The sequence below is a fragment of the Prunus mume genome, linkage group LG1, assembly GCF_029339155.1.
Source record: "Prunus mume cultivar Tortuosa linkage group LG1, ASM2933915v1, whole genome shotgun sequence".
Classification (NCBI taxonomy): Eukaryota; Viridiplantae; Streptophyta; class Magnoliopsida; order Rosales; family Rosaceae; genus Prunus; species Prunus mume.
In genome coordinates this window covers 14,349,987-14,375,851 of record NC_142698.1, presented here as the reverse complement: position 1 = coordinate 14,375,851, position 25,865 = coordinate 14,349,987, and the positions used below count along the sequence as shown (strand labels likewise).

The window sequence follows — 25,865 nt, the reverse complement described above, 5'->3', positions numbered from 1 at the left end:
TCCAGGTGGGTCCCGCTTTTTTAATTATAAATAGTGTAGCCGCACGGCTATACCTGGGCTTTTTTTTTTTTTGAAATAAAAATTGCATAGCAGTGTGGTTAGTCGGGATTTTTTTTTTCAAAGAGCGTACAGCCGGGCGGCGATACTTGGGGTTTTTTAAAATAAAAATGTTATAGCCGAGCGGCTGTATTTTTTTTAAATAGTACAGCCGAGCGGCGATACTTGGGGTTTTTTAAAATAAAAATGTTATAGCCGAGCGGCTGTACTATTTTTGCTGTTGCAAAGCGGGCGCTAAGAGCCAGGCGGGTCCCGCTTTTTTAATTATAAATAGTATAGCCGATCGGCTATACCCGGGGGTTTTTTTATCTAATTTTTTTTTGAAAAAAGAGTACCGCCGCTCGGCTATACTGGGGGTTTTTAAAATAAAAATAGTATAGCCGTTCGGCTGTACGAGTTTGACGGTTCCTAAGCGGGCGGTCAGCGCCAGGCGGGTCCCGCTTTTTTGATTATAAATAGTACAGCCGCATGGCTATATGCTTTGAAAGTTTGTATAGCCGGCCGGCTATACTCGGGATTTTTTTATTAAAAAAGAGTATAGCCGCGCGGTTGTACCGGGGTCGTTTTGTATAAATATTTTAGTATAAATAGTATAGCATGCTCAAGGATATACCGTGCAAAATCAGTTCAATTAGACCCGTCGCAATGGTCTATGGTGTTACCTCCTCAAGCTGATGAACGAAAGCTAGGTTTTGCATTTTCCAGTATTCCATACAAAAGCCAGATGCCTGAAAATATGCGAAAGCAACAAGGATATACAAACAATTTAATTTAAAATTACCACAAGAAAAATATGTGTGTGCATGACAGAGAGATCAATAGGCCACGGTGAGTCCACTCTGATTTTAGAGTGGACGTGGCAAAATGAGGAGTGGTAAATTGTTTTTCTTCAAGAAAATGAAAGCCCTAGCCATGAAGTTTCGGTTGTTGCTGATTTTGGCGGGTGAGATTTGAGAGAGAGGGCGAGAAATCAATGGGTAAAGGGGAAGCAGAGGGGGAAGGGCCTATTTTCAGGGATATAAGGCGACATTATTGTGAGTACTGTGGCATCTGCAGGTCCAAAAAGAACCTGATTGCTTCTCTTATCCTCACTCACCACAAGGTTTCAGTCCTTTTTAATTTTGGTTTTCTCTGGTCCAATTATGAATTTTTATGAATTGGGTTTTCGAATTTGAGGGATTTACTGTTGTGGGTTCATTTGGTTTTTGTATTTTAAACAAAATCTGAAGCTGGGTTGCCTTCAGATTGATTATGTTAATTTTTACTTATAATTTGGTTACTTTTGTTACAGGAAGAGATGGAAATGGCCAAAGAGGCTGATGGGGATGGGGAAGGAGAGAGGGAAAAATCCAATACTTGCCAAGAATGTGGTGCAACTTTTAAGAAACCTGCATATCTGAAGCAACACATGCAAGCCATTCCCTTGAGGTATTGTTTGCTATTAACTTTAAATTGTTAATAGCCTTCACATGATTCCATATCGTAAGTATTGGTGTCTGAAGTTGTCTTAAGGAAACCAGCGGCAGCTTGTATAGCTTGATATTGCTACCGATTAGTTTGATAGCTTCATTACAGCTGACTGTGTCTATAACTTTCCTTACTTTTCGGGTGAAGGTCCTGTAATTTTCACATCAATTGAAGATTAGTTTTTTGCAGGATTCAACATTTTTAACTACTATCCTTTGGATATCGTGAAGCATTGGATCCCACACAAAGAACTCCAAAATGCGAGAGGTTTCTGACTTTAGTGGACCGGTATCAGGTGGGAGACCTCCTGTGAAGCTCCATCAAGTGAACCTCAATCACATACTGCTCGGTTTGAGGTTTGAATGCTTGATCATGTGCACTTTGAAATTATATGGTTATTCCTTCGTGAATTCCTTTTAGCTTATTTTTTTACTTTTTGGATGAGGTTTCTGTAGTATTTGCATCAATTGAAGTTATAATTTTTGCAGGAATCGACATTTTAAAGAAGTATCTGTTTGACAATGTGGAGCATTGGATCCCACACAAAGAACTCCAAATGCGCAAGGGTTTGACTTGAATGGACCAGTACCAGGTGGGAGACCTCCTGGGAAGCTCCATCAAGCAAGCCTCAATCACGTACTGTTCAGTTAGAATTAAATGCAATACCTCATATGTTGGATTTTGGGATAAGCATCTTTCCAGGCAATGCCGCACTATGAGTTCATATGTGGACATTATTGCTTTGAATTGCAGGGGGATTTTGAAGAGGCTGATGAGATATTCCGGTCAAGGCTAAGGGGTGGCCGTCAGAGGAAGTACCCTATATATAGAAATGCTCATACGAAAAAGGGTGACTCCACCAGACCAATTGGGCCAGGACTCTGAGTACCTCTCCTGGTTGCTCTCACAAGAAGCTGAAGACGAGAATTGAGTCATTGAAGTAAGTGATTGGACATATCCACTACGTATGCTAACCTACTTAGAAGTTTGGGTGTCATGAATCTCAACACTAGATATGGATATGGAATTGGGTGATGCTGTGAATCTGAACACTAAATATGTATAGCATTTCTGTATTTTTTGGAGATAAGCATTCTTCTGTTTAGTTGAATGGTATTTAAGAATACAATAGTTGAACCACAACCTCTATCTGAACTCTGAAGAACAAATTTGTGCACTACTTGCCAAACCACCCATAACTTTGATGGGCTGGAACAGTCATTTTGCATTGGCTCAAAATTGTGGAATGAGTGCTCTCTCTTCTTTTTGCTCTCATTTTTGCCCACCATATGTTTATGTGGAACAACTTTGTTCTGCTTGTTCAAACCTTGTGAATATATAGTTTTGGATTGTTTTGATAATTAAGAATGACTTTGAAAACTCATCCTTTTCAATTACTGTAAGTAGAAAAAAGAAATAGATTTAAATGTGGGTGGAGTATTTGGTGCTTGGCCCCGTATAGCCGCGCGGCTATACTTTGAAATATATTTAAAAAGTACAGCCGCGCGGCTCTATTATTCATTGAAAAAAATTTAAATGAAAAAACGCCTTTGATTGTCGACGTTTGTTGGTGGAGGAAGTGGAAGATAAAGCCACGATGTATAAGAAGACCCTTTTGCCATCGATGGAAATCCCAATAACTCCTGAGCACGATTGTAGGCTAACTTTGAAAACCAATTATGCATCTACTTGCTTTATATAATCTTTTGGAGCCAATCGTAAAGCAATAACTTTTGTCATTGATAGATATAAACATCCCATATTTTTTTCAACTTGATTTTTAAAAAGAAGATCCAATTATCAAAATTAAAATCAAATGGTTAAAATAATATTTGTAATTTATCTAAATGAGATCCCACTCTCAAACTATACAATCATTCTCATTTTAATTTCAAGCCAAAAAATGTTATGTTCATGGAATTTTAATTTTTTTAGATTAAAATGTTTAGAAAATTAATTCACGAATGTTGAAACAAAATTAATGTCAAGAAAAATTAATGACAAAAAATTTGTTAATCATTCTTAAACAATTTAATGGACTCAAATTATGAGTCAAGGTTGAAAAAACAGTTTGAGTCCTAAAATACATGAATAGTTGTATTTTGGAAAGTGAAAATTTGAGTTTAGCCCTAACATGGTTGGAGATGGTCTAACGTGAGCAACAATCGAGCATAAATTGAAGTATATGCTGATCAAAAAAATGAAAAAAAAATAAGAGAAATGTCACCCAAACTTTTCAAAATTTATAATTTGTTATCTGACTTTAACATCATCCAATTTTCCATCCGTAATTAAGAGTATTTTAGTCTTTTCATTTTTAGAGTGTTTAAAAATAAAAAAAATCATTATACAAGCCTTTCCTACCAAACATTAAAAAATTTAAAAATGCATTTTTTTTCCATCCCCCCTGTCGTCTCTCTCTATTCTCCCTCCCTCCCCAACCACACCTCCCCTCTCCTCTGTTTTTTTTTTCTCCCCTCAAGACCTGAGCATGGAAGGGATGGGCTGCCATATCTGCCAAGCTGCAATCAAAACCACACCTCCCCAGACCAAAAAAAAAAACACCTTCCCCTCTCCTCTATTTCTCTGTATAGTTACAGGAGGTATGGTGGGAATTTCTTCGTGAATTTGTTGGGGAAGTGGCAGGACTCTAAATATTTCATTTAGGTGATCCAGTTGGTGGTCTTGCCTACTATGTCACTGCTCCATCAAGGTGATCCAGCACATTGATTGCTTTACCTTTTAAATCTCCTTTGCCGTTTCTTATTTCATTTAGTTTGCAAAAGAATTTACAAGAATAACTGATTCATTTTTCTGTCAATGTGGTTTTGATTGCAGCTTGGCAGATATGGCAGCCCATCCCTTCTATGCTCAGGTCTTGGAGGGAGAAAATAAACAGAGGAGAGGGGAGGTGTGGTTGGGGAGGGAGGGAGAATAGAGAGACGACAGGGGATGGAAAAAAAAATGCATTTTTTAATTTTTTAATGTTTGGTAGGAAAGGCTTGTATAATGAAAAATGAAAAGACTAAAATACCCTTAATTATGGATGGAAAATTGGATGATGTTAAAGTCAGATGACAAATTATAGATTTTGAAAAATTCAGGTGACATTTCTCTTAAATTTTTTGTTCATGTGACAAATTGAAACTAATGTATAAGTTTAGGTGACATTTCAACAAATATCCTTTTTTTTTTCTTGCAGATTTAGTGTTCCTTTGATTCAATCTTTTATTTGCTTAAAAATGATATTTAGCAATTTTTCTGTGTACATGATGGAACATTATGGTTACAATCTACATTTGAATGACAATTAACAGTATATCATTTGCATTTTAGTTTAAAGATTGCTAGTCTCACCCTTTATTTTATTTTTCTTACCAACCTTAATTTTTTTTACCACTATTAAATTTTTGAACGTATGCATTGTAGGACGAATATCATTGTATAGGTAAGTGCAAATTTTTATCTCAACTTTCATTCTTCCTCTTTTTCCTCTATACTCTAACACAAAAAATGAAGACTTAAAACTAAAATTGAAATGGTTATCAAACGGGTCTAAAAAACTACACAACCAAAAAAAAGGGCCCATAAAGCAATATAAGTAGTAATTTCGTAAATCTTATTATTGTTTTTATAAGAAGTTTACATATGAAAGACATAATTCGTCATTTATTTTCTGCAGCAAGACATCCGTGTTGAACTAGGGAACAATAGCCAATCAATTAATTTATCTGGTTATTCTTGGAGCAACTCTTGTAGCATGAATCCACAAAACCTTTCACATAATGCTTATCTACAATCAAGCAAATAAAACAAAAAATACAAAGAATATCAATAATTAAAAATATAATTTCAAACAAACATGATATAAAGTTATAGAGAAAGAGTAATTAAATAGAGGAATGTAAGATCAACTAATCCCATATGGTAATATATATATATATATAATATATATATATATATATATGCATATCATTACCAGAATTGGAAGTGCTTGTGGTGGCAATGGAGTTGGCACAATTATATGTACAATTATACACAACATCCGAAGGCCTATGTTTGCATTCTAATCATGCACATGCCAAGGCATATTGGGTTCATCAAGCACTTCGTCGCACATTTTAAACCACAAGAAATAATATGGCCATTTGGAGCGACTTGATTTGTAGAGTGAGGAACTTGATTTGTAGAGTGAGGATAGACATCATCAACTTGATGAAGAGGATTGTCATTTGGACCCGCATTGGTATAGGAAGGATTAATATCAGCTTGAGCTATTGAAAGCACAAGCATGCTCATCAAAACCACAGCCCTCAACACAGTAGCATCCATTTCTCCTCACTTTCTTTGTTTTTTTTCTTGAACTCTCTTTGATTCTCCAAGTTTGTTGGTGGTGGAAGTGGAAGCTAAAGCCACAATTTATAAGGAGACCCTTTTGCCATCTATGGAAATCCCAATAATTCCTAAGCAAGATTGTAGCTAACGTGAGCAACAATGGAGCATAAAATGAAGTGATATACCAGACTTTAGAGCATAACTGTAGGTATAGTAATAAGCCAGTTTTATGTTCGATGAATGCTGATCTGTTGATTAAAGAATGCACGAATTTTGTTCAATCATTTCATCAATTTCTTTATTCTTGGTTTTCTTCCAGATTTACTGTTCCCTTGATTAAATCTTGTGTCTTGTTAAAACGATATTTTAGCAATTTTTAAGTTTACGTGATGGAGAGCAAATGCTGAATGCCAAAATTTTACTAACTATGAAAGAATTTGAGAGGCTAAGATTATTTCTTACTTGTTGGAAGAAAAATGCAAGATTGTGTTTTCTCATTAAATAGTATTGCCGCAAGGCTATACTGTTTAAATATAATAAAATTAAACCGTATAGCCGCGCGGCTATACCCAGAATCGACGGAGCTCTTAAAAACCCCAAGCCGCGGAGTCAATCTTTTTTGTAATTTAATGAAGTTAAAAATTGAAAATTAGAACTGGAGGTTAATGAATGTTGTTCATATATTCCACTGACATTGCGGAAGAAGACATAGTAATCTTTCTCTGCGTCTGTCAATTTTGTCAATTTAAGCTATGTTGCTTGAATTTAATTCTAGACGCCTCCTTTAAATTTTGGATCACCATTCTCAATTTCATTCATCATTTTCAAAGTGTTTAATGAAACAAAGAAGTTGGGAGAGTTTTCAGAGGGACCTTTCAGCTCTGCTAGTTGTGAAGTATTTGGCATCACTGTATCAGCATGAATGTTGTACACAGGCACTCGTATTGCTTATAGGAAAATCTAAATTTTTACTATGTTCTGATGACCTGTATTTGGCATCTGTTTAAGTTTTAAACTTGTGCAGATGTTTAAGCCTAGGCTTTTCCTTCTGGGGTTGGTTGGTTCTTATGGGGCAAATGGGATGTCATACATGGAAATTTTGTTTACGACTTCCATATCAATATTTGTCTGAGTTTGTCATCTCTTGTTTTGCAAGCGCGTATTGATTTCTCCATTCAGTTGGGTTGTATTTGGAATGACATAGATATCACTAGATTATGGTGTGCTTCATATCTTATTGATAGTTTTTGGGGTTCTATTCACTTGGTGTTCTGGTGCCCTCTGATGCTCATGTGTTCTTAGTGCTTTGTGTGGATGAAGATAAGTGAGTTCCATTGACTCGGCTCTACTCTGTTTCTTGCTGTTCCTGAAATTCATCCCTCTTAATTGTGCAATCATTTCTTTTGTTTAATGCGGTGTTGGTGAATTTTATTTTTAATCGTGAGTTAAGGCTTGAATTTATGTTCCTTCTTTGATTTTATTTTGGCTTGGCTTTTGGTCTGGTCTACTTTCTGAGAAGTGAGTTAGGATCTGGTTACATGCTTATGTTGGTTGGAAGCTTTGAAATCTTACTATTTTGTGAAGTTGATGCAATGCAAACCTGAAAATAAATTCTAACTGGTTTTGATGGGAGATATTTCGTAGTACATGGTTTTATTGCTTTCTCCTCTGGTTGTTGATTTCTGCAGTGATGCAGTGTGCAATCTTATTGGGATTTGGCTTTTAAATTAGTTTTCATATATGTACCGTTATTGTATCAATATTAAAGAATTCTCGGTCGTCATCTCCAGGTTCTTGACAGGATTCAATCGATTCAGATGATTAACGATGCGCTGTCTTGCCTGGACCATTGTGATTTATATAGCCTTGACGTCGACCTGCGTTGATGATATATTTGGTGACTTGAGGTTTGATGACACCAATTTGTTTGGTTATAGTTGGAGTGTATTAGAGTGCATCCTTGGATTATTGATGCTTTCGGGTCATCAATCAGCTGGAAGAAAGTATTTTATCCTCTAGTTGTGTAGGATCATTGATCTGGATATACTATCTGTGATGATTATGTTGCCACAGTTGAAAAGTACTTCAATCTGCGTAATATTTCGGAAAAGGTCAACAACAACAAACGTATAGCCGCGCGGCTGTACAGCCAGGTGGCTATACGACAGTTTTTTATTGTTAAAAACAGTATAGCCGAGCGGCTATAGTATTTTTGACACGTGGCAAAGCAGCGACAAGAGCGGAGTTTTTTTTCAATCGTATAGCCGTGCGGCTATACTCGGGGTTTTTTTAAAAATTAATAATTGTATAGCCGCGCGGCTATACGACGGTTTTTATTATAAACAAAAGTATTGCCGGTCGGCTACACTTTTGTGACACGTGGCAAACCGGGAACAGGCACAGGCGGTCTTATCTTTGCATAGCCGCTTGGCTATACCGTGGTTTTTATTTTAAAAAAATACAAAGCGCATAGCAACACCGCTATACTATATTTTTATTATAGCCGCTCGGCTATACTATTTTGACACGGCTCCAACCAGAAATACCAGCTGACTATATATACACACAAGAAATACCAGTTAAACTCTGCAGCTAAGCAAGATGCCAAATACCCAAAGGCATATACTCCAAGTACTACCGCAGTCAACTCATTTTAGAAAACCCTAGGCGAAATCAACGACGACGAAGACAAATTTTTCAAAAAGAGAATTGTACAATTAGACAGCAATCTAACTTGAAATAAGTCTGCAACCAAATCACTTACCCGAGGTGCTTGCAAATTCTCCTTCCGGCCGAAAGAGTCTGTGTATTTGTGTCGATGTGCATAAGTTTCTTTACATATTGGTCTTGACCTAGCTTGGAGGACAATTCAGAGTAATTACTTGTTTTAATCCGCTCAAAATCCTCATAAAATAAAATAAGGATCCATAATTGGCGTTACCAATCCCCACCAACGTTTTGAATCTTTCCTGATTAACTTTCTTTGAGGAGAAATCATGGCCTTGTATTCAATCAATTCGATATAAAATAAAATAAAATGCCTACTTGCTAAAATCAGCCCTGATTAACTTTCTTTTCTGTTTGTGTTGGAGAAAAGAAAACCAATGGGCTTCTCATAACTCTAACTTGCTGAAATCATCCCTATATCATTCTAGGTTAAGGTCATGTGAGAGTTAATGTGGAGTGCCGTTGATTATTTTTATCTTTTCAAAATTATATCTTCCTCTCTCTCTTTTTTTCCTTCCCCATATTATTAATTTTTGTGCCTTGCAAGACAATTAAGTTGAGTGAAGCAAACTGCAAAGGAGATATTAATTAATTAACTGAGAAATATTGCAGAAATGTCAAGTAAATGTAGGATGAAATTTTGTAATCTAAGTGAGTTTTATACCAAGAGTTGATCCTTACATTACATGCATCCTCATCTTACCTTCGACTTGTGCAAACTATCAAGGACATACATAAAGTTTCCCAAAAATATCAAAGATTCTTCCTTTTCTTACATCCTAGAAAGGCCTTCCCCAAACTCTGAGGCCCCGTTTAGTTCACTGAATGAATTTAAGGGGAAATCACTTCTCATGTCATTTCTCAAGGAATGGGAAATGAAAGATTTCTTTCCAACGTTTAGTAATGTCGAGAAAGTAACCAGGACATTTCAGTTTGTTTCCTTTCCCATGTTTGTTTTGAGTAGGAATGGAAAATAAAGTTTGTATAATTTTCCAATTATACCCATATTAAATCAAATAAAAAAAGAATGCATTTAATGATGCATTGTAATTCTAAATTGTTCATGTAGACAAAATAGTCATGAAAAATGTGCATTGAATGTTGGCACATTTTCCCAAACTTTCCCATGAGGAGGGAAAACAAAACTCAAGTTGAGAGGAGGGTTTCAATTTCCCCCCTACTTTCCTATGTGCCAGGCAACCATCTCATGCTTGGACTTACCAAACATGGGAAAGCAATTTATTTCTCATCCCCAAGCCTTATTTCCCATGAACCAAACGGGGCATTAATGACAACTGTGGCAGTGGAAATCATCTTGCTCCTACTCACCATCCTTGCTAAAACTTCAAATTGCGTATCTTCAAAATTAAGAAGATTGACCATTTTCTTCAAATTTTGAGCATGCTCAAGGATATACCTTGCAAACTCGAGTTCATTAGACACATTGTCGGGATACTCTATGGTTACCTCCTTAAGCTGATGAAGAAAAGCAAGGTTCTGTAGTTTCCAGTATTCTATACCAAAGCCAGCTGACTGAAAATATACAAAAGGCAACAATCATAGACGCATTAATTTAAAATTTACCACAAGAAAAAGTATGTGTGTGCATGAGAGGGAGAACAATAGGCAACATAGACTATACTTACAGTTTGGGCATCCCAGCTCCGTGAGCTAGTAGTCTTCATGGACAAAAAATTCAAATTAGGCATTCCTTTGAGAAGAGAGGCCACAGCTGGAACAAGGTCATCATTCAAGCTCGTAAAATGCACAGTCAAGTTACAAATATTATCTAATATTGGTACTGCCGTGGAACCATCCTTGAAAATAGCCTGCATGTTTTTCAAGAAAAAAATCATAGTTAGAAAGAGGAAAATAACCTATGTTTTCACTTTTTTTTTTTGTTCTTTCAAATGATTCAAATTGCAAAAGGTCTGAAGGATAGATTTTTATTACCTTAATGGTCCTCTCGTTTATAATAAGATCTTTTGCCGAGCATATACTGCAAAGAACCTTGTCAAGTTCATTTACTTGAGAGTCTAAAAAAAGCTGAACTTTTTCCAAACTCATTAGTTTTCCCAGATTTGGGCTATACCTCCCATTGCTGCTGTTCCAGTTCAAGTTTTTAAGATTTGGAGCAAAAATCTTCAGCGAATTGCAGCTTATTTCTGGATAGCCATGAAACCATAGACACATATCTATCCCTTCAAGCTTCTCACCAGAGATATTCACATGCAAGATGTCACTTTGAATGAAACCATAAAAGTATTCCAAAGACGAACTTTCAATGGTGATATTTCGTATCCCTTGAATATGAACGAGCTCTAACTGCTTAATGCATTTGCAGCAACATGTGATCCATTTGAAAAACCTCTCGTCTTCTATTTTAACTAATACCAGTTTCAAGTAACGGAGATTACTGGAAATTGATGGAGACGGCGTTTTGAAAATTTCCATACTCAAACGCACTGATAAAGAGCGCAAAGATTGAGGAAGAAAGGGTGGCAACGAAAACGAGGGCACACCAGAAATACAAAGATCAAGCTCTTCAACATTACACCTTAGTGCATTATGAATCCACGTAATTACTCGAAAATAATCCTGCGTTGGTCTTCTGGTTAAATAGAAATTCCAATCCATGCAGAAGCGCTGCATCCTGTTATCACCACGACATAACAAGTATCTTTCCATAGAACGCATCAGCCTCAGATTATGCAGGTACTTTTCCAGCTGGCCCAGCCAATGCCAATGTGAACGAAAATCTACTACCGGAACTGATAGATGTAATTGTCCGCATCTTTTCGAGACGGCACCCACTCGAGTGAGGTCTTTGAAAGTGAGCAAGGAAAGGATATGATGAGCAACTTCATCTGGAAGATCACTGAATCTGTCTGACGTCACACTTTCTGAACAATTTCCTTGAGCTTCACAGCTTGCAGATGCCCCCAACAACTTACGCTTGCGCCCCATAGACTGTTGTTGAGGACGGTGTTGGAGCTACAAGATATTTCCTTCTTCTGCAACAACTTATCATAACCTAATCAGCGGCAATTTCACCTTCTGTGAGTCCTCATTAAAGCATATTTGTACGTATTTCTATTGAAGCACAATTCAAACTATCTACCTGTTTTAGTCCTCATTAAATAAGGATGTCTTCGTTAAATAAGGTTATATCCATGATTGGTCCACTAGAAATCCTCATCAAATAAGGTTACAATCATGATTGATGTTACCAATCCGACGTTTAGGATCTTTCATCTCTCCTCATTCAACATTTTTTTTATAACAGAAATCAAGAAATTATTCATAAGACCAATAAACTCGATATAAAACCCAACTGAAATTCGGGGCCAAACATAATTAAATAAAAAACAAAAGTAAAAAATTCATAAGAAAAAACTAAAATAATTGGGGGTATATTCAATTGAGATTTTAATAGACTATTTTGGGATAAATAAGTCTTGTGGTATTCAATTAAGACTTTTAAATAATCTAAACAAGTCTTGTGGTATTCCATAGACTATTACCCTTCATTTGAATGAAGGAATTGAAAATTATATAGATATTTAAAAGGGAGTTTCACTAAAACACCCAAAATAGAAGCTTAAATTATAAAAAAACCCAAGCACTATTTAAACATATAAACACACTCAAAATCCATCATTACACACACTCAAAATTCATTTATAAACACACCCAAAAAGTTGACTTTGGGATTAATTTTGGGTGTGTTTCTATGTTTAAATAGTACTTGGGTTTTTCTATAAATACATGTCTAGAATTGGGTTTATTTATAAATTTGTATATTTTTTAAAATGATGGAATTTAGATTTCCATCATTTCAATTTCTCACAATTGAAGATTTCAGTGTTTGGATTTATATATATCGAATTTTGTAAATGACACTATAGAAATTGTGAAATGAAGCCTATTTTTGTTGAAATTAAACTAGGGAATGTGATGCCCCAATTTCCACGATTTTTTCCGAGCGTAATTTAATAAATTTCTTGCTTAAGTTGCCATACAAGGGATTTCAAAACTGGGTTTCTTGAGAAGAAAAAACTAAAGTTGATTTCTCCTTCTCTCATGATTAAATTTAAAACTTTCTTTTTTTAATTTTTATTTTGGGTTAAGGAGTGTCGGAAGTGCGGTTGATTTTTTTCTTTTTTTCTTTGTAAAATGATATCTTCCTCTGTTTTTTTCCTTCCCCAAATTATTAAATTTGTATGCCTTGCAAGACAATTTAGGTTTGAGTAAAGCAAATTGCAAGGAGATATTATCTGAAAAATATAGTAGAAATGCCCTGTCAAAGTACCATGAAGTTTAATAATCGAAGCCTGAGTTTTATACCACGAGTCGATCCTTACATGTATCTTCATTTTAATTTTTGACTGGTGCAAAGTTATTAAGGATACACATAAAGTTTTCTGAAAATATCAAAGATTCTTCTATCTACTCCGAATGATAATTGTGGCAGTGGAAATCATCTTGCTCCTACTCACCATCTCTGCTACAACTTTTGATTGCTTTTTTTCATAATGATGAAGAATGACCATTTTCTTCAAATTTTGAGCATTCTCCAGGATAAACCTTGCAAATTGGATTTCATTAGACCCGTGGGAATACTCTATGGTTACTTCGTTAAGCTGAAGAAGGAAAGCAAGGTTTTGCAGTTTCCAGTATTCCATACCAATGCCACTTGACTGAAAATATACAAAAGGCGATAACCATACAAGCAAATTAATTTGAATTTACCAATAAATAAATAACTTGCCAATTTAGCACATGAAAAGTATATATATATATATGTGTGTGTGTGTGTGTGTGTGTGTTGATGAGAGGGAGGAGATCAACAGGCAACATAGACTTCACTTTCTGTTTCTCCATCCAATATCCATTGGCTAGTAGTCTTTATGTACAAAATATTCAAATTAGGCATTCCTCAAAGAAGAGAGACCGCTGCTGGAACAAGGTCATCATTCAAGTTTTTCCTACAGTGCACACTCAATTTGCAAATATTATGTAATATTGGTGCTACCATAGGACCTTCTTTGAACAAAGCCTGCATGATTGTCAACAAAAAATCTTAGTTTGGAAGAGGACATGAACCAAAACATCTTGTTTTTAAATGAAAGGTCCGAAGGGTAGATAGAGTAGAGTCGATTTTACCTGAATGGTCTCGTCGTTTATAGTAAGAACTTTTGCGCAGCATATTCTGCAAAGAACTTCATATACATTGTCAAAATCATTTACCCGAGGCTTTAAAAGGAGGTCAACATTTTCCAAACTCATCATTTGTTTTCCCACAATTTGGCTATTCTCCAAACGGCCTTTCCATTTCAAGTTTTTAAGATTTGGAGTAAAAATCTTCAATGACCTGCTGCCCCAAATCTTCAATGACCTGCTGCTTGTTTCTGGATAGCCATCACTCCATAGATGTATATCTATAGTTTCAAGCTTCTCGCCAGAGACATTAAGATGCACGAGGTCACGATAAATCCAACAATAAAAGTTTTCCAAAGACGAACTTTCAATGGTGATATTTTGTATCCCTACAATACAAGAAAGCTTTAACTTCTTAATGCATTTGCAACAACATGAGATCCATTCAAAAATTCTCTCGTCTACTATTTTAACATTCGCCAGTCCCAAGTAATGGAGATTATTTGAAATGGATAGAGACGGCGCTTCCAAAATCGGCATACCCAAATCCACTGATCGAGAGCGCAAATATTGAGAATGAAAGACGCAAGATGGCAACGAAAATGAATTAGCCACATGAAGGAAACAAAGATCAAGCTCTTCAACATTACACCTTACTGCGTTGTGAATCCACGTGATTACTCGAAAGTGATCATCAGAAAACTTCTTAGCAGTTTCACTTGAAAAGAAACTCCACGAAATGCAGAAGCGCTGCATCCTATTATCGCCACGGTAGAACAAGTATCTATCCAAAGAACTCATCAGCCTCCCCAGCTTCTGGTGCAGTGTTTTTCTTTCCCACCGCTCAATCGAGTGAGGTCGTTGAAAGAGAGTGAGGAAAGAACATGATGAGCAACTTCATCTGGAAGATTACTAAATCTGTCGCCTGTCACGCTTCCAGAACAAGTTCCTTGACCTTCACAACTTGCAGATGCCTGGAACTTACGGTTGAGCCCCATGATAGGGACAGTGTTATAATAACCACCAGCAATTTCTTCTTCGGCTCGAAATCAGTTTGATAGATGCATGAGTTGTGTATTTTTATTGATGCGCATAAGCTTCTGCATATATATTGGTCTTGATCTAGCTTGAAATACAATTCCAAACTCATTACCTGTTTTAATCCTCTAAAACTCCTCATTAAACAAGGTTAACTTAAATCCACGATTGGTCCACCTCAAATCCTTATTGAATATGGTTATATCACGATTGGCCTTTAGGATCTTTCCTTATTCAACATTCTTTAAGAAAACAGGAAACTGTTCATCTGACTCGTGACAAATTCGGGTCCAAATATAATTAAAAAAACAAAACATAATCCAAAAGTTCATAAGAAAAAACTTAAATAAAAAGCCTACTTGAGCCCATTTGCTCATTTGTTAACTGTTGCTAAAATCAGCCGGATACATTTTGATTACTAGTGATATTGACAATTAACTAAAAACTGAGCCAGGGAACAACATGTTCAGTGAGCCTTGGACCAAATAATAATAGTAACGAGTTCCATGGAGGAATAACAAATGGGAAATAACAAAGAATCTGCCTTCTATTCCGAATGATAACTGTGGCATTGGAAATCATATTGCTCCTTATCAACATCCCTACTAAAACTTTTGATTGTATTTTTTCATAATGAAGAAGGATGACCATTTTCTTCAAATTTTGAGCATTCTCGAGGATATACCTTGCAAACTGGATTTCATTAGACCCGTCGTCGGAATACTCTATGGTTACTTCGTTAAGCTGATGAAGGAAAGCAAGGTTTTGCCGTTTCCAGTATTCCATACCAAAGCCACTTGACTGAAAATTCACAAAAGACAATAAACATATTCAAGCAAATTAATTAATAAATAACTTGCCAAATTACCACAAGAAAAGTATGTGTGTGAATGAGAGGGAGATCAACATAGACTTCACTTACTGTCTTGCCATCCAACATCCATGTTCCAGCCTTTATGTACAAAGTATTCAAATTAGGCATTCCTCTTAGAAGAGAGACAACTATTGGAACCAGGTAATCATCCAATCTCGTACAGTGTATACTCAAGTTACAAAGATTATCAAATATTGGTGCTGCCCTGGAACATTCCTTGAAACACCCCTGCAAGTTCTTCAAGAAAAGAAAAGAAAAAATCTTAGTTAGAAAGAGGAAAATAACCTATATATGTTAATAACCACAAGTTCTGAAGCGTAGAGGAGAGTATGTTTTACCAGAATGGTCTCCTCGCTTATAATAAGAACTTTTGCGCAGCATATACTACAAAGAACCTCATATACATTGTCAAAGTCAAGAACCCGAGGAGCTAAAAAAAGCTTAACTTTTTCCAAACTCATGAGTTCTCCCAGATTTGGGCTATTCCTCAGAGTGCCTTCCACTTCAAGTTTCTAAGATTTGGAGCAAAAATCTTCAATGAAGGGCTGCTTGTTGCTGGATAGCTTTCTTCAAACCATAAAAACATATCTATAGTTTCGAGCTTCTCACCAGATATATTAAGATGCAACAGGTCACGACTAATCCAAGCACGAAAGTGTTCCAAAGACGAACTTTCAATGCTGATATTTCTCACCCCTGTGATATTAAGAATCTGTAACTTCTTAATGCATTTGCAGCAACATGAGATCCATTTGAACAACCTCTCGTCTGCTATTTTAAGATTTATCAGTTCCAAGTATAGGATATTACTGGAAAAGGATAGAGACGGCACTTCCAAAATCTGCGTGTTCAAATCCACCGATAGAGAGCGCAAAGATTGAGAAAGAAAGACACAAGATGGCAACGAAAACGTATTGGCCAGACCACATATGCGAACATCAAGCTCTTCAACATTACACCTTACTGCCTTGTGAATCCACGTGATCACTCGAAAATGATCATCAGAATACTTGTTTGCTGTTTCGCTCGAACCGAAACTCCAAGAAACACAGAAGCGCTGGATCCTATTATTGCCACGGTAGAACAAGTATCTATCCAAAGAATTCATCATCCTCACCTTATTCTGCTGGGTTCTTTTTATTCCCCTCCAAATTGCATCAAAATCCACCAGCGGAACCGATAGATAAAATTGTCTGCATCTTTTCGAGGCGGCACCCACTCGAGCGGCGTCGTTGAAAGTGAGGAAGGAAAGAATAATATGAGCAACGTCATCCGGAAGATTACTAAATCTGTCGTCTGTCACATTTTCAGAACAAGTTGCTTGATCTTCACAACTTGCAGATGCCGCCAGTAACTTATCCTTGTTCCTCATTACTGTTATCATAGCCAGCGGCAATTTTTCTATGCGCATAAGCCTTCTTTATATATTGGTCTTGACCTAGCTTGAAGCACCATTCAAACTAATTACATGTTTTAATCCACTAAAACTCCTCATTGGATAAGGTTCATATCCATGATTGGTCTACTAAAGAATCCTCATTATGAAGGGTTCTATCTATGATTGGTGTTACCAATCCTAATTAAATCTGAGTCATGACAAATTAGGGCCCAAACATGGGTAAAATAAAAAAATGCCCAATTTTTAATCTGTAGTTGCTGGCTTCTCATAACTCTAACTTGCTAAAATCAGCCGGATCATTCTGATTACTCGTAGTGATATTGACAATTATCTATAAAGTAAAACCTGAACCAGGGAGCGAAACAAATACTCAGAGAGCTTTGGACCAAATAATAACCGTAACGAGTTCCACAGAGGGGAAAAAAAAAGAGGGGGAAATTACAAAGAAGAAATGTTTTCTAGACTTGGCCACCACCATAGTCATCACGGGGTTCTCATGTTGCCAGTCCTACCCCTGTCCATCTCGACCGGTATCACCTTGATAAAACTGACGATTGAGCTGCGACATGTGAGGAGGGGGTGGAGGCGGCGGAGGAAGCGGCATGGGCTGTGATGCTAATATACCTTTGCCATCTCTTGGATCCATAGAATTTCCACCCTGCACTGCTTCCATTGCTTTGTTGGTCATATGCTGAGGATTGAAAGGCATACCCCCTGGATTCCGTCCGTATTCTCCTTGATAAAATGCAACTTGTCCTTGAGACTCTGAGGAGTTAGAGAAACCATCTGCAGTTCCTTGACCCCCTTGTGCAGCTTCAAAAGGAACACCGGCCTGTCCTGCATTCCAAGACTGTGGATAACTAGCAGCGAAATTCATGTTCCCTGCTGAACCTGGGGGAAAACCCAATAACGACCCCTGTTCTTGTCCAACATCTGGTGCTGAATCCTGCCGTGCAATCTCATAGGGAGCATTATAAAATGGTTGAGATCCATCAACAGGAAAAGGATAGGCAAATGGAAGGGAGGGCATCCGCACTTGATTCGAATTAATGGGAACTGCATAATTGGGGGGCTGAATAGAATGCATGGGTGGGTATTCAGAAAAGGGAGTCTGCTGCTTATCTGAAAACTGGCCAGATTCCTGCATTGTATTACCCACTGAATCATAGCTTTGTTGATGGAAGAGATTGTGGGGACTAGGCCTGTCAAAGCCTGGGGGACGACTGAGATCTGCTGGGTTATTCTGAAGTTGCCCAAAAGCTGGGGCTGGGTTGGGCTGCATGACTGGCCTTGGAAGTGACTGTTCTCTAGGCTGTTGAAGACGAGCTTTGTCCTCACGGTCAATGGAGCTGGGAATTTGAACCAGGAGAAAAGACTGGCCTTGGTGGAGCACGGCCAGTGGATTCTGATACTGTACCTTGTTTGGTACTCCGAGCTTCTGATTCATTTCCATCCATTTTGTCCACATTTGGCTGAAGAAGGTAAGCATGGTTCTCGTGGATATGAGATTCAAATTCACTCCTCTTTAGGAAAGATTTCAGACAGTGAGGGGCTGCGCAAATAAAGATTCCCTCCATCAATTTGATCGTCTGGATCTTCTGGATGCGTTCATCACAACTGTACAATAAATCATGAAAATTAGATGTTATCATTCATCAGTTAATTCTAATAGTTCTTTGTCAATAAAATAACATTTCCACAAATAATAATTACAATCATTTTAAGCACAATTACTGGCCGTGTGCTATAATAATTGGATGTCAAGTCATCCAGTAACCAATAAGAAATGGAAAGAAACTCTATATTTGAAATCCATTCGCATTGACACGTCTCAACATTTGGAGCAATTATCTTGCAGCAGTGTATATACTGGTCTTTTGTTCCTAGCCAAATATTTTACTTATACTAAGACTTGATCCAGTAACCATGGATCTCTTTCAACTCCTCATTTGTGTATTGTTAACTCTCAAGTGAATATTTCATCAAGTTCAAAATGAAGTGAACTCAGCTGCAAGTAGCAAACCTCAAATTACACATAAGCAATAGTTGAAGTGCTCTTAAGGTACTTAAATTGGGACAATGCATTTAATGGTTGAGTTTGACACAACTGTTGAAATGTAAAATTTATTGAAGCGAATCCAACCCTTTAATGCATTTCCCCACAACTGAAGTCCCTTGGGTGAGCAGTCTAAATAATAGAACTAAACATGCAAGAGTCAAAAGGGCTGTTGGAGATTATCCAAAAGTCTACAATAATACAAGCCCAACAAGTTTGCAGACAGAAAGGAACAAGTTTGCAGGGAACAAATTCATGCTCTAGTATGACTATGTAAAGATCAGAAATCTTACAGATAGCAGATCGAGTCACTCCTAGCACAATCCAGACAAAAGGCATGCTCACAAGGGCTCTGCAAGAACACAATCTAGTTAATATACAAGACATCCATATCATGCAATTCAAGACTTAACTTCTAGCATTCATTTCCAGAGCATCTAAAGAAAAAATATATGAAGCTAAAGAGACAAAAATAACACAAAGACCACATGGAAACCTAATCATGCGGAAGGAAAACTTTGAAAGAAAAAGAAATTTGAAAGCAGCTACCAACTGTGGAAAGACAAATTTAGTTGGTCCATACCAGGCGTCCATAGATAGCAATTGGGTAATCACAGCGAACACAAAAGTGAACCCGTTCTCCAAGCTGGCGACGGGACCTGCGACCTACAGTCTTGACAATTGAAGCAATGGTTGATGCACCAATGCCCTTTGCAACAGGAAGATCAGCAAGGATAAGGTGGTCAGGGCATGCAACTGTCACAGTCTCCGCTGGCAAGGGTTTTACCCCTGCAGCACCCTCTGGGGGTGCAACACTCTTCAGCCGGATCTGAAGCATCTTTCACCCAACTGTTACCCTCTTTCTTGAACGTATAATGTTTGCGACCCAATATGGCAGGCTTATATTGTCTGACTGAATAATGCAATTATGAGACTGAATATCTTCTCCTGTACATGAATTGAAAACGATACTTACTTACTCATGATTGATTATTTAAACATACACATAAACACACAGATGGCAACTGATTGCACAAACAAGGATGCATTTGGCTTGACTTGAAACTTGAAACTAGATTAACTAGAATTTGGTTTTATATTTATGTTATTATTTCTCACATTTATGACATTAGCTACGGAACTTGTGATACATTGATATCAAACAGCAACAAAATATACCAACATGTGCAAATTTCATATATTGCTTTGAAATTCTGTATCATGCAGAACAATATGAAATTCTGTATCATGCAGAACAATAGCTAAGCACATTGAAAGTTGTAGCATGAAACTCTGTTTGGTTCCATGAAATCCACCTTTGGGGACAATTATAGGGTTAGACGTTGGCATTGGGTTCAAATTCCAATGCCACATGTGCCCAATGAATACTGCATGTATTTCAAAAAAAACGAAATTTCTTTTGGAAAATGGTGAGAAGAAAATCTACTTACCCGTAAGCCTTCTCACAAGCTCGTCGGCGATCGCAGGCCTCGAGCAGCTCAAGTCTCAAAGGCGTGGTTATCAGATATCACCGCAAGCCCTAATAAAATCCAATAGAAATTGAAATTAATTAGATACTGAACCAAATACAATAAGAAAACAAAGAAAAGAAGAGGAAATTAAAATATACCTCAGCCCGATTGAGAGCAAATCAGCGGAGACTGAAGAAAATGAAGCGGCAGGAGAAGAGGAACAAAGGGAACGCGGGAGGGAGACTGAAGAAAATTTGAAGAAGGAAAAAGAAGAGTTGAGGGTTGAGGACAGTTTGTTTGGGTGGGTTTGGAAATCCTTTTTCACCGCCTCTCTGCAATTCTCCTGAGTGTTGGCGGGTGCCTAAGTGCTCCAAGTCAGAGGAGAAGAACAACTGAAGAAGAAGGGAATGGGATCTGGTTACTGGGTCGGGTCGGGTCGGGTTACAATTAATGAGCAGTAGCATACGGCAGTATACAAGGCTGGGCCTGAGGGATTGTGTGGCCCACTTACTGTCTATCGAACCCAAATTTTATTTTTTATATTTGGGTAAATATCGAACCCAAATTTTTGTAACGTAAACATCTCTTTATATTCAAATAAAAAAGTCACCTTTTAATTTGGCCACTCCTAAAAATCTTTGGGTTATGCTTCCGTCCTCGCCCATAAGGAGCTTTGCCTACTGATGCGGCTCAGCACAATCTGACACTTGTGTGTAAAATAGTGGGGTTGTCCTTCACTAGGGATGGAAATTGGTCGTTGACTTCAAGCTTCTTGTCCCTTTGAAAAATAAAAATAAAAACACTTGAGTTTTAAAGGGGATAAACAATAATTTTGGCTGAGTTTATAATGAGAGTACATCATCCTAAATGCTTTACTGTTGTTTAGTTTAATTGACACCTTAATCAGAGAAGAGAAAAATCGAATAATTATTTGTCTGCATACATCCAAATTCCAATCCATATCTATCAAAATTAATAATACAAATTTATAAATAAACCCATCCTAGACATGTATTTATAAAAAAATCAAGCCTATTTAAACATAGAAACACACCCAAAATCAACCACAAATCAACTTTTTGGGTGTGTTTATAAATGAGTTTTGAGTGTGTATAATGATGGATTTTGGGTGTGTTTATATGTTTAAATAGTGCTTGGGTTTTTTTATATCAACTCCCATTTTGGGTGTTTTAGTGAAACTCCCAATTAATAACTCTAAGATGTGATCAATATATAGCCACAAGGTATTATCAATCCGCTCATGTTATATTTGGCCCGTGTGGAAAAGAAAGCAATCAGAGCTTTATTACAATGCAAATCTTAATAATAGAAAAATTATCAATACGATAATAGAGGAAAGATATGTAATCCGGAAAACCATGATAATTATTTGTAAAACCTCCGAGTTTCAAGTTAAAAGGTTTCCGTGAGAGGAATCTTCTCCTCAGTTGGCAAAAAATGCGATTAAAATGTTTTGTCTAGGGCCTTATTATTCTCTAAAACAATTATCATTTGCTGTAGATGCTACTACCCTGCAAAATCCACATTGTTGGCTTGACTTCATCACCTTGAACTCATGATGACTCTATACTTTTCACAAACTTCTTAGCCTGCCATGAAATTGAACAGATGAGAAAGCAATTCAGGTTAGTTAAGACAAGGTTTTAAAAGAAAAGGACAGCTCCACAGATAAGTTGAAAGGACCAAAGAGATGGAATGGTGGAGAATGGAAAAGGGAATGTGTTGCAAAATGTACCTGCTCAAGGGTTAGAAACATGATGACATTCCACGATCCTAGCCGTCCAAAATTTGGGATGAAGCCCTTGTAAAAGGCCAAAGGTCCCTGTAAAACATTGAATGCTAATAATCATTATCTTTTAATAAGGTTCTTCAATTAACAAAGATACACAGAATGAAAGTTAGGGTTGGTACCCTACTATGTCTGAACATAGACACACAGTGCAAATAACTTAGTGCTTAAATCCTATAGATAATCAACTGCATAACTTGTTTGAAAAAAAAAAATGGAATGCTCATCAACTTTAATTCCTACATCTCACTCATAAGGATACGTAAATACTTATTCCATAACTTCTTAACTTATTAAAGCAATACTATCGTAGGAAGTTACGAATTCATACATCATTCTTCAAAGTTTTGAGGAAACAATCAATTGTGCTTTTGTAAGCAGAATCTCCCATCATTCTTGACTTAACCTGAGAAAAGATGAAGAACAATAAATTAAATCTGATGTTGTATGATCTAAATAGAATAAATGCAGCTTAACCAATACATGCAAATAGGCAACCATATAAATGATTCCATGCTTCGCTGAAGTGGACCTAAATCGACCTATGCGTATTCTTTAGACACAAGACTAGTGTAGATCTTTTAATGATCAGAGTTTCGAGAAGAGTTTCAAATGATATAAAAGTACAGGATGAGAACATCAAAATAAATGGTAAAAGTATTAACTGAGTGCATGCTACATCAGTATTATGACGGTTGCCTTTCTGCTAATACACATGCTAGTAAGATCATTAATTCTCTATCGGCTAGAACATGCAAGCAGACATAGTATGCACTAGATATCAGGAATACTTAACTAGAGACCAATCAGAAAGATTTCAGATGTGAATGTAGATAGATTACCACATCAACTGGTGAGCCAATACAGACAGCAAAGAAACCTGCCCCCAGACCAGAAAGAAGATGAGTGACAACATTATCGGAGAACCCTGGAAGTTTCAGAAGTGTCTGCATAGAAATACATACAGATTAAAAAATAGTGACAAGAGTTCCGCATTAAAAGAAGAAACAAGATTGTTAGTGACAAGCTTACCTCCTTCACTTGATCATAACTGGCTAGTTCGGCAGCATTAATGATGGAATTACGTGCAATGTTGGGTCCAATCCCAGTCCAGAGAGCCCCAACTCCTTCCTAATGTATTTTAGATTAACAGGTTAAGAAAGTCAGAAAAATATAATTCAATTCCTACCCCAAAATAGCGCCGTTTTAAAATTTTTTTTTTTAAAGTTTCCAGGATAGATGCTCAACCTGTCTCACAATGGTGGAATAGGCATTCAGCGCTCCAGAATAGCGCCTTGGTGCACCGGGGGGTAATTTTCCTTCAGCTTGAAGTCTAACTTTCACAAGATCAGTTGGATTTGCCACTGTGATTGCTAGAGCACCTACAATAAATCAAACAGCAAAAGAAACACCAGAAGTGTAAATGATACTGCCTATCTTTCCATCTAAGAAAGGAAAGAAATAAAATCCAACTTCCAGACAAGCAAAAGATGAGACACCACTTGTACTAGAGAGAAAATTACAAATATAGCGCAAAAGCCTCATTTCATTCTATCGCAAAACCATCAGAAATCATATGTAAATTTAAAAGCATCCACAACCATGCTTACCAGTTGTTAAGGCAGCAAGTATCTTCTTTGTTAAAGGAACATCTCCGACGAAGTCGCTGCCGCAATATAAGGTCTTAATCTGTAAAGCACACAATTTATATACTAGTTTTAGACATTAGAGAGCACAGATATCACATACACTAAAAAAATAAAAAAAATATTACACAAGTAGTTTGCTTTATAAGAAAAAAAATGAAAAAACAAACTCGAGACGTACAGGATCATACAACCCAATTCTCAAACCTCCATATAGGCATTGACGATGTAATCCAGGTACAATTCCCTTCCAGAGTGCCGATAGACCTTCTTCCCTGGCTATGGTAGCAACTGTACCCAGCATACCCCTGTATTTAGGTAAGGCCACTCCATCACCTGCAACAGCTTTCTTTTGGAGCTGAAGCCTAACTTTAGCAGTGTCCAATGGAATAGTACAAATCTGCATCAAGTTAATCAAAAGCGCTTTAAAATTTCCAGGCCCTTCTAAGCAAACAGTTGGAACCTAGCACAATCAATTGTCTGCTTATACTGAATTGTGCGTGTGTTGTGTGTATACAGGATTTTCTGATCACAACAAGCTAAACTAAGATTCAAGGGCGGCATTGGGTTTCATTACACAGAAAATTAAACCGCATAGCAACAATGTTATTTCTCAACGGAGTACAAAGCAAAAGCAAAAGCAAAATAGCTTCTTCTTTCTTCATGCAAAAATTTTGGGCACAACCAGGAACCCACATAGAAAATTCATAAGCTTGACATTGCTGATATATCAGAGACAAAATTGATCACTAGCTAACACTAGATCCAAATACAAAATCTAAAACGATTCAATTTCGCATAAACAAGAGCGTGATCACTGATCAGGGTTATATTGATTGATCACCTCTGCAAAACAAGCGGAGAAAGCGCTGCTGACAAAAGTTCCAGCGAACGAAATGTCAGATTTGGACTTGCTATCCGCCACCATGACTGACTGAGCTAACAAAACCAACACGAGGCCGAACGAGAGCAGAGATGATTAGGGTTTTAATACATGAATTGGAAGAAAGGGAAAAGAACCCAAATTGCCTAATGGGTTTTCGTTGAACGAGATTCCCGGGAAAAGCAAATCACAACCGGAGGTTTTGCAACTGGGCTTTGCCTTCTAAGAGTTAAGCTCCCTCTCTCTTCTGTTTCTCCATGTCATGCCTCGTTATTAATGTTCCTTCTGCTTTTCCCACCTTTTCACTTTTGGTATCTCTGTGGATGCTTATTCGGAAATTTACAGCATCCACCGTCCTTCAACCAATAAAACTCCGCCACGTCTGAGGACCATGGGCATAAAGGTAATTGCGCAGCCGCAAGTTTAGAAGTTGGTGATGTGGCCTGTTTCAATTGGTGCAAATGAATTTGCAGAGGAGAATATGGTAATTAAATAAGCCCCTTTTGGGAAGTTAGGGGGAAAAAATTTCTTGTAATAGGGATAACATTATTTTGTTATCCAGACTAATAATGCAATGACACGTAAAAAAATTATTATACATGTAATTGGAACATAAATTACATTAAAGTCTTTCCCAGTTAAGAGAATCCCTGATGAATTATTGGGAGGTGAAAAGCTGGAAAAGAACTTGGGCTCTGAATAAAAATATTTATTTATTTAGCATGAGGTGATTAATAGATTAAATAAGAGTGTATATATTATAACAAATAATTGGCTATCTAAATCAGGATAAAAATTAAGAAAAAAAGGCCAATTATAGTGGACTAATAAAAATTGGTTCAATTAAAGTAACATTATCTTAATGAGACTGACAAATATGGCATATGTAATCCACCATATGATTACAAAATATGGTGTTTAAATACAAAAAATGAATGAGA

General features: G+C 37.0%; 4 protein-coding genes and 1 pseudogene across 4 annotated transcripts; all 5 read right to left on the bottom strand.

Moving 5' to 3' along the window:
* Nucleotides 1-9,541: 9,541 nt before the first annotated feature.
* LOC103340558 (putative F-box/FBD/LRR-repeat protein At4g03220) lies at nt 9,542-11,553 on the bottom strand. The gene is made up of 3 exons (XM_008243985.3): nt 10,540-11,553; nt 10,233-10,415; nt 9,542-10,119 (listed from the first exon to the last, which is right to left on the bottom strand). Exons 1-3 carry the CDS (start codon nt 11,551-11,553, stop codon nt 9,826-9,828), a joined length of 1,491 nt encoding a protein of 496 aa, XP_008242207.3. The 3' UTR covers nt 9,542-9,825.
* Nucleotides 11,554-12,873: 1,320 nt separating this feature from the next.
* On the bottom strand, nt 12,874-14,829 carry LOC107880494 (putative F-box/FBD/LRR-repeat protein At4g03220; annotated as a pseudogene).
* A 282-nt stretch (nt 14,830-15,111) lies between these two features.
* Nucleotides 15,112-17,286, bottom strand: LOC103340569 (F-box/LRR-repeat protein At4g14103-like). The gene is given in 4 exon segments (XM_089042667.1): nt 15,112-15,585; nt 15,707-15,895; nt 15,997-16,157; nt 16,160-17,286. Coding segments are annotated over 4 exon segments (1,623 nt in total). The 5' UTR covers nt 17,070-17,286; the 3' UTR covers nt 15,112-15,222.
* A 130-nt stretch (nt 17,287-17,416) lies between these two features.
* Nucleotides 17,417-20,970, bottom strand: LOC103340579 (RING/U-box superfamily protein). The gene is given in 6 exon segments (XM_089042668.1): nt 17,417-18,399; nt 18,401-18,674; nt 19,407-19,465; nt 19,697-20,061; nt 20,565-20,653; nt 20,744-20,970. Coding segments are annotated over 4 exon segments (1,422 nt in total). The 5' UTR covers nt 19,952-20,061; nt 20,565-20,653; nt 20,744-20,970; the 3' UTR covers nt 17,417-17,565.
* Nucleotides 20,971-21,865: 895 nt separating this feature from the next.
* On the bottom strand, nt 21,866-25,181 carry PUMP1 (plant uncoupling mitochondrial protein 1). Its single transcript, XM_008241514.3, has 9 exons — nt 24,886-25,181; nt 24,223-24,441; nt 24,006-24,084; nt 23,644-23,777; nt 23,428-23,526; nt 23,238-23,342; nt 22,727-22,801; nt 22,342-22,428; nt 21,866-22,195 (listed from the first exon to the last, which is right to left on the bottom strand). Exons 1-9 carry the CDS (start codon nt 24,967-24,969, stop codon nt 22,160-22,162), a joined length of 918 nt encoding a protein of 305 aa, XP_008239736.1. The 5' UTR covers nt 24,970-25,181; the 3' UTR covers nt 21,866-22,159.
* Between the last annotated feature and the right edge of the window lie 684 nt (nt 25,182-25,865).

Excerpts from the sequence above, each read along its gene's own strand:
- LOC103340558 (XM_008243985.3), bottom strand. The coding sequence starts at position 11,553 with ATGGGGCGCAAGCGTAAGTTGTTGGGGGCATCTGCAAGCTGTGAAGCT. Across the intron at positions 10,416-10,539 it reads TAAACGAGAGGACCATTAAG|GCTATTTTCAAGGATGGTTC; the intron begins GTAATAAAAATC and ends AAAAACATGCAG. Across the intron at positions 10,120-10,232 it reads GGAGCTGGGATGCCCAAACT|TCAGCTGGCTTTGGTATAGA; the intron begins GTAAGTATAGTC and ends GTATATTTTCAG.
- PUMP1 (XM_008241514.3), bottom strand. The coding sequence starts at position 24,969 with ATGGTGGCGGATAGCAAGTCCAAATCTGACATTTCGTTCGCTGGAACT. Across the intron at positions 23,527-23,643 it reads ATTCCACCATTGTGAGACAG|GAAGGAGTTGGGGCTCTCTG; the intron begins GTTGAGCATCTA and ends AAAATACATTAG. Across the intron at positions 22,429-22,726 it reads TCAAAACTTTGAAGAATGAT|GGACCTTTGGCCTTTTACAA; the intron begins GTATGAATTCGT and ends AATGTTTTACAG.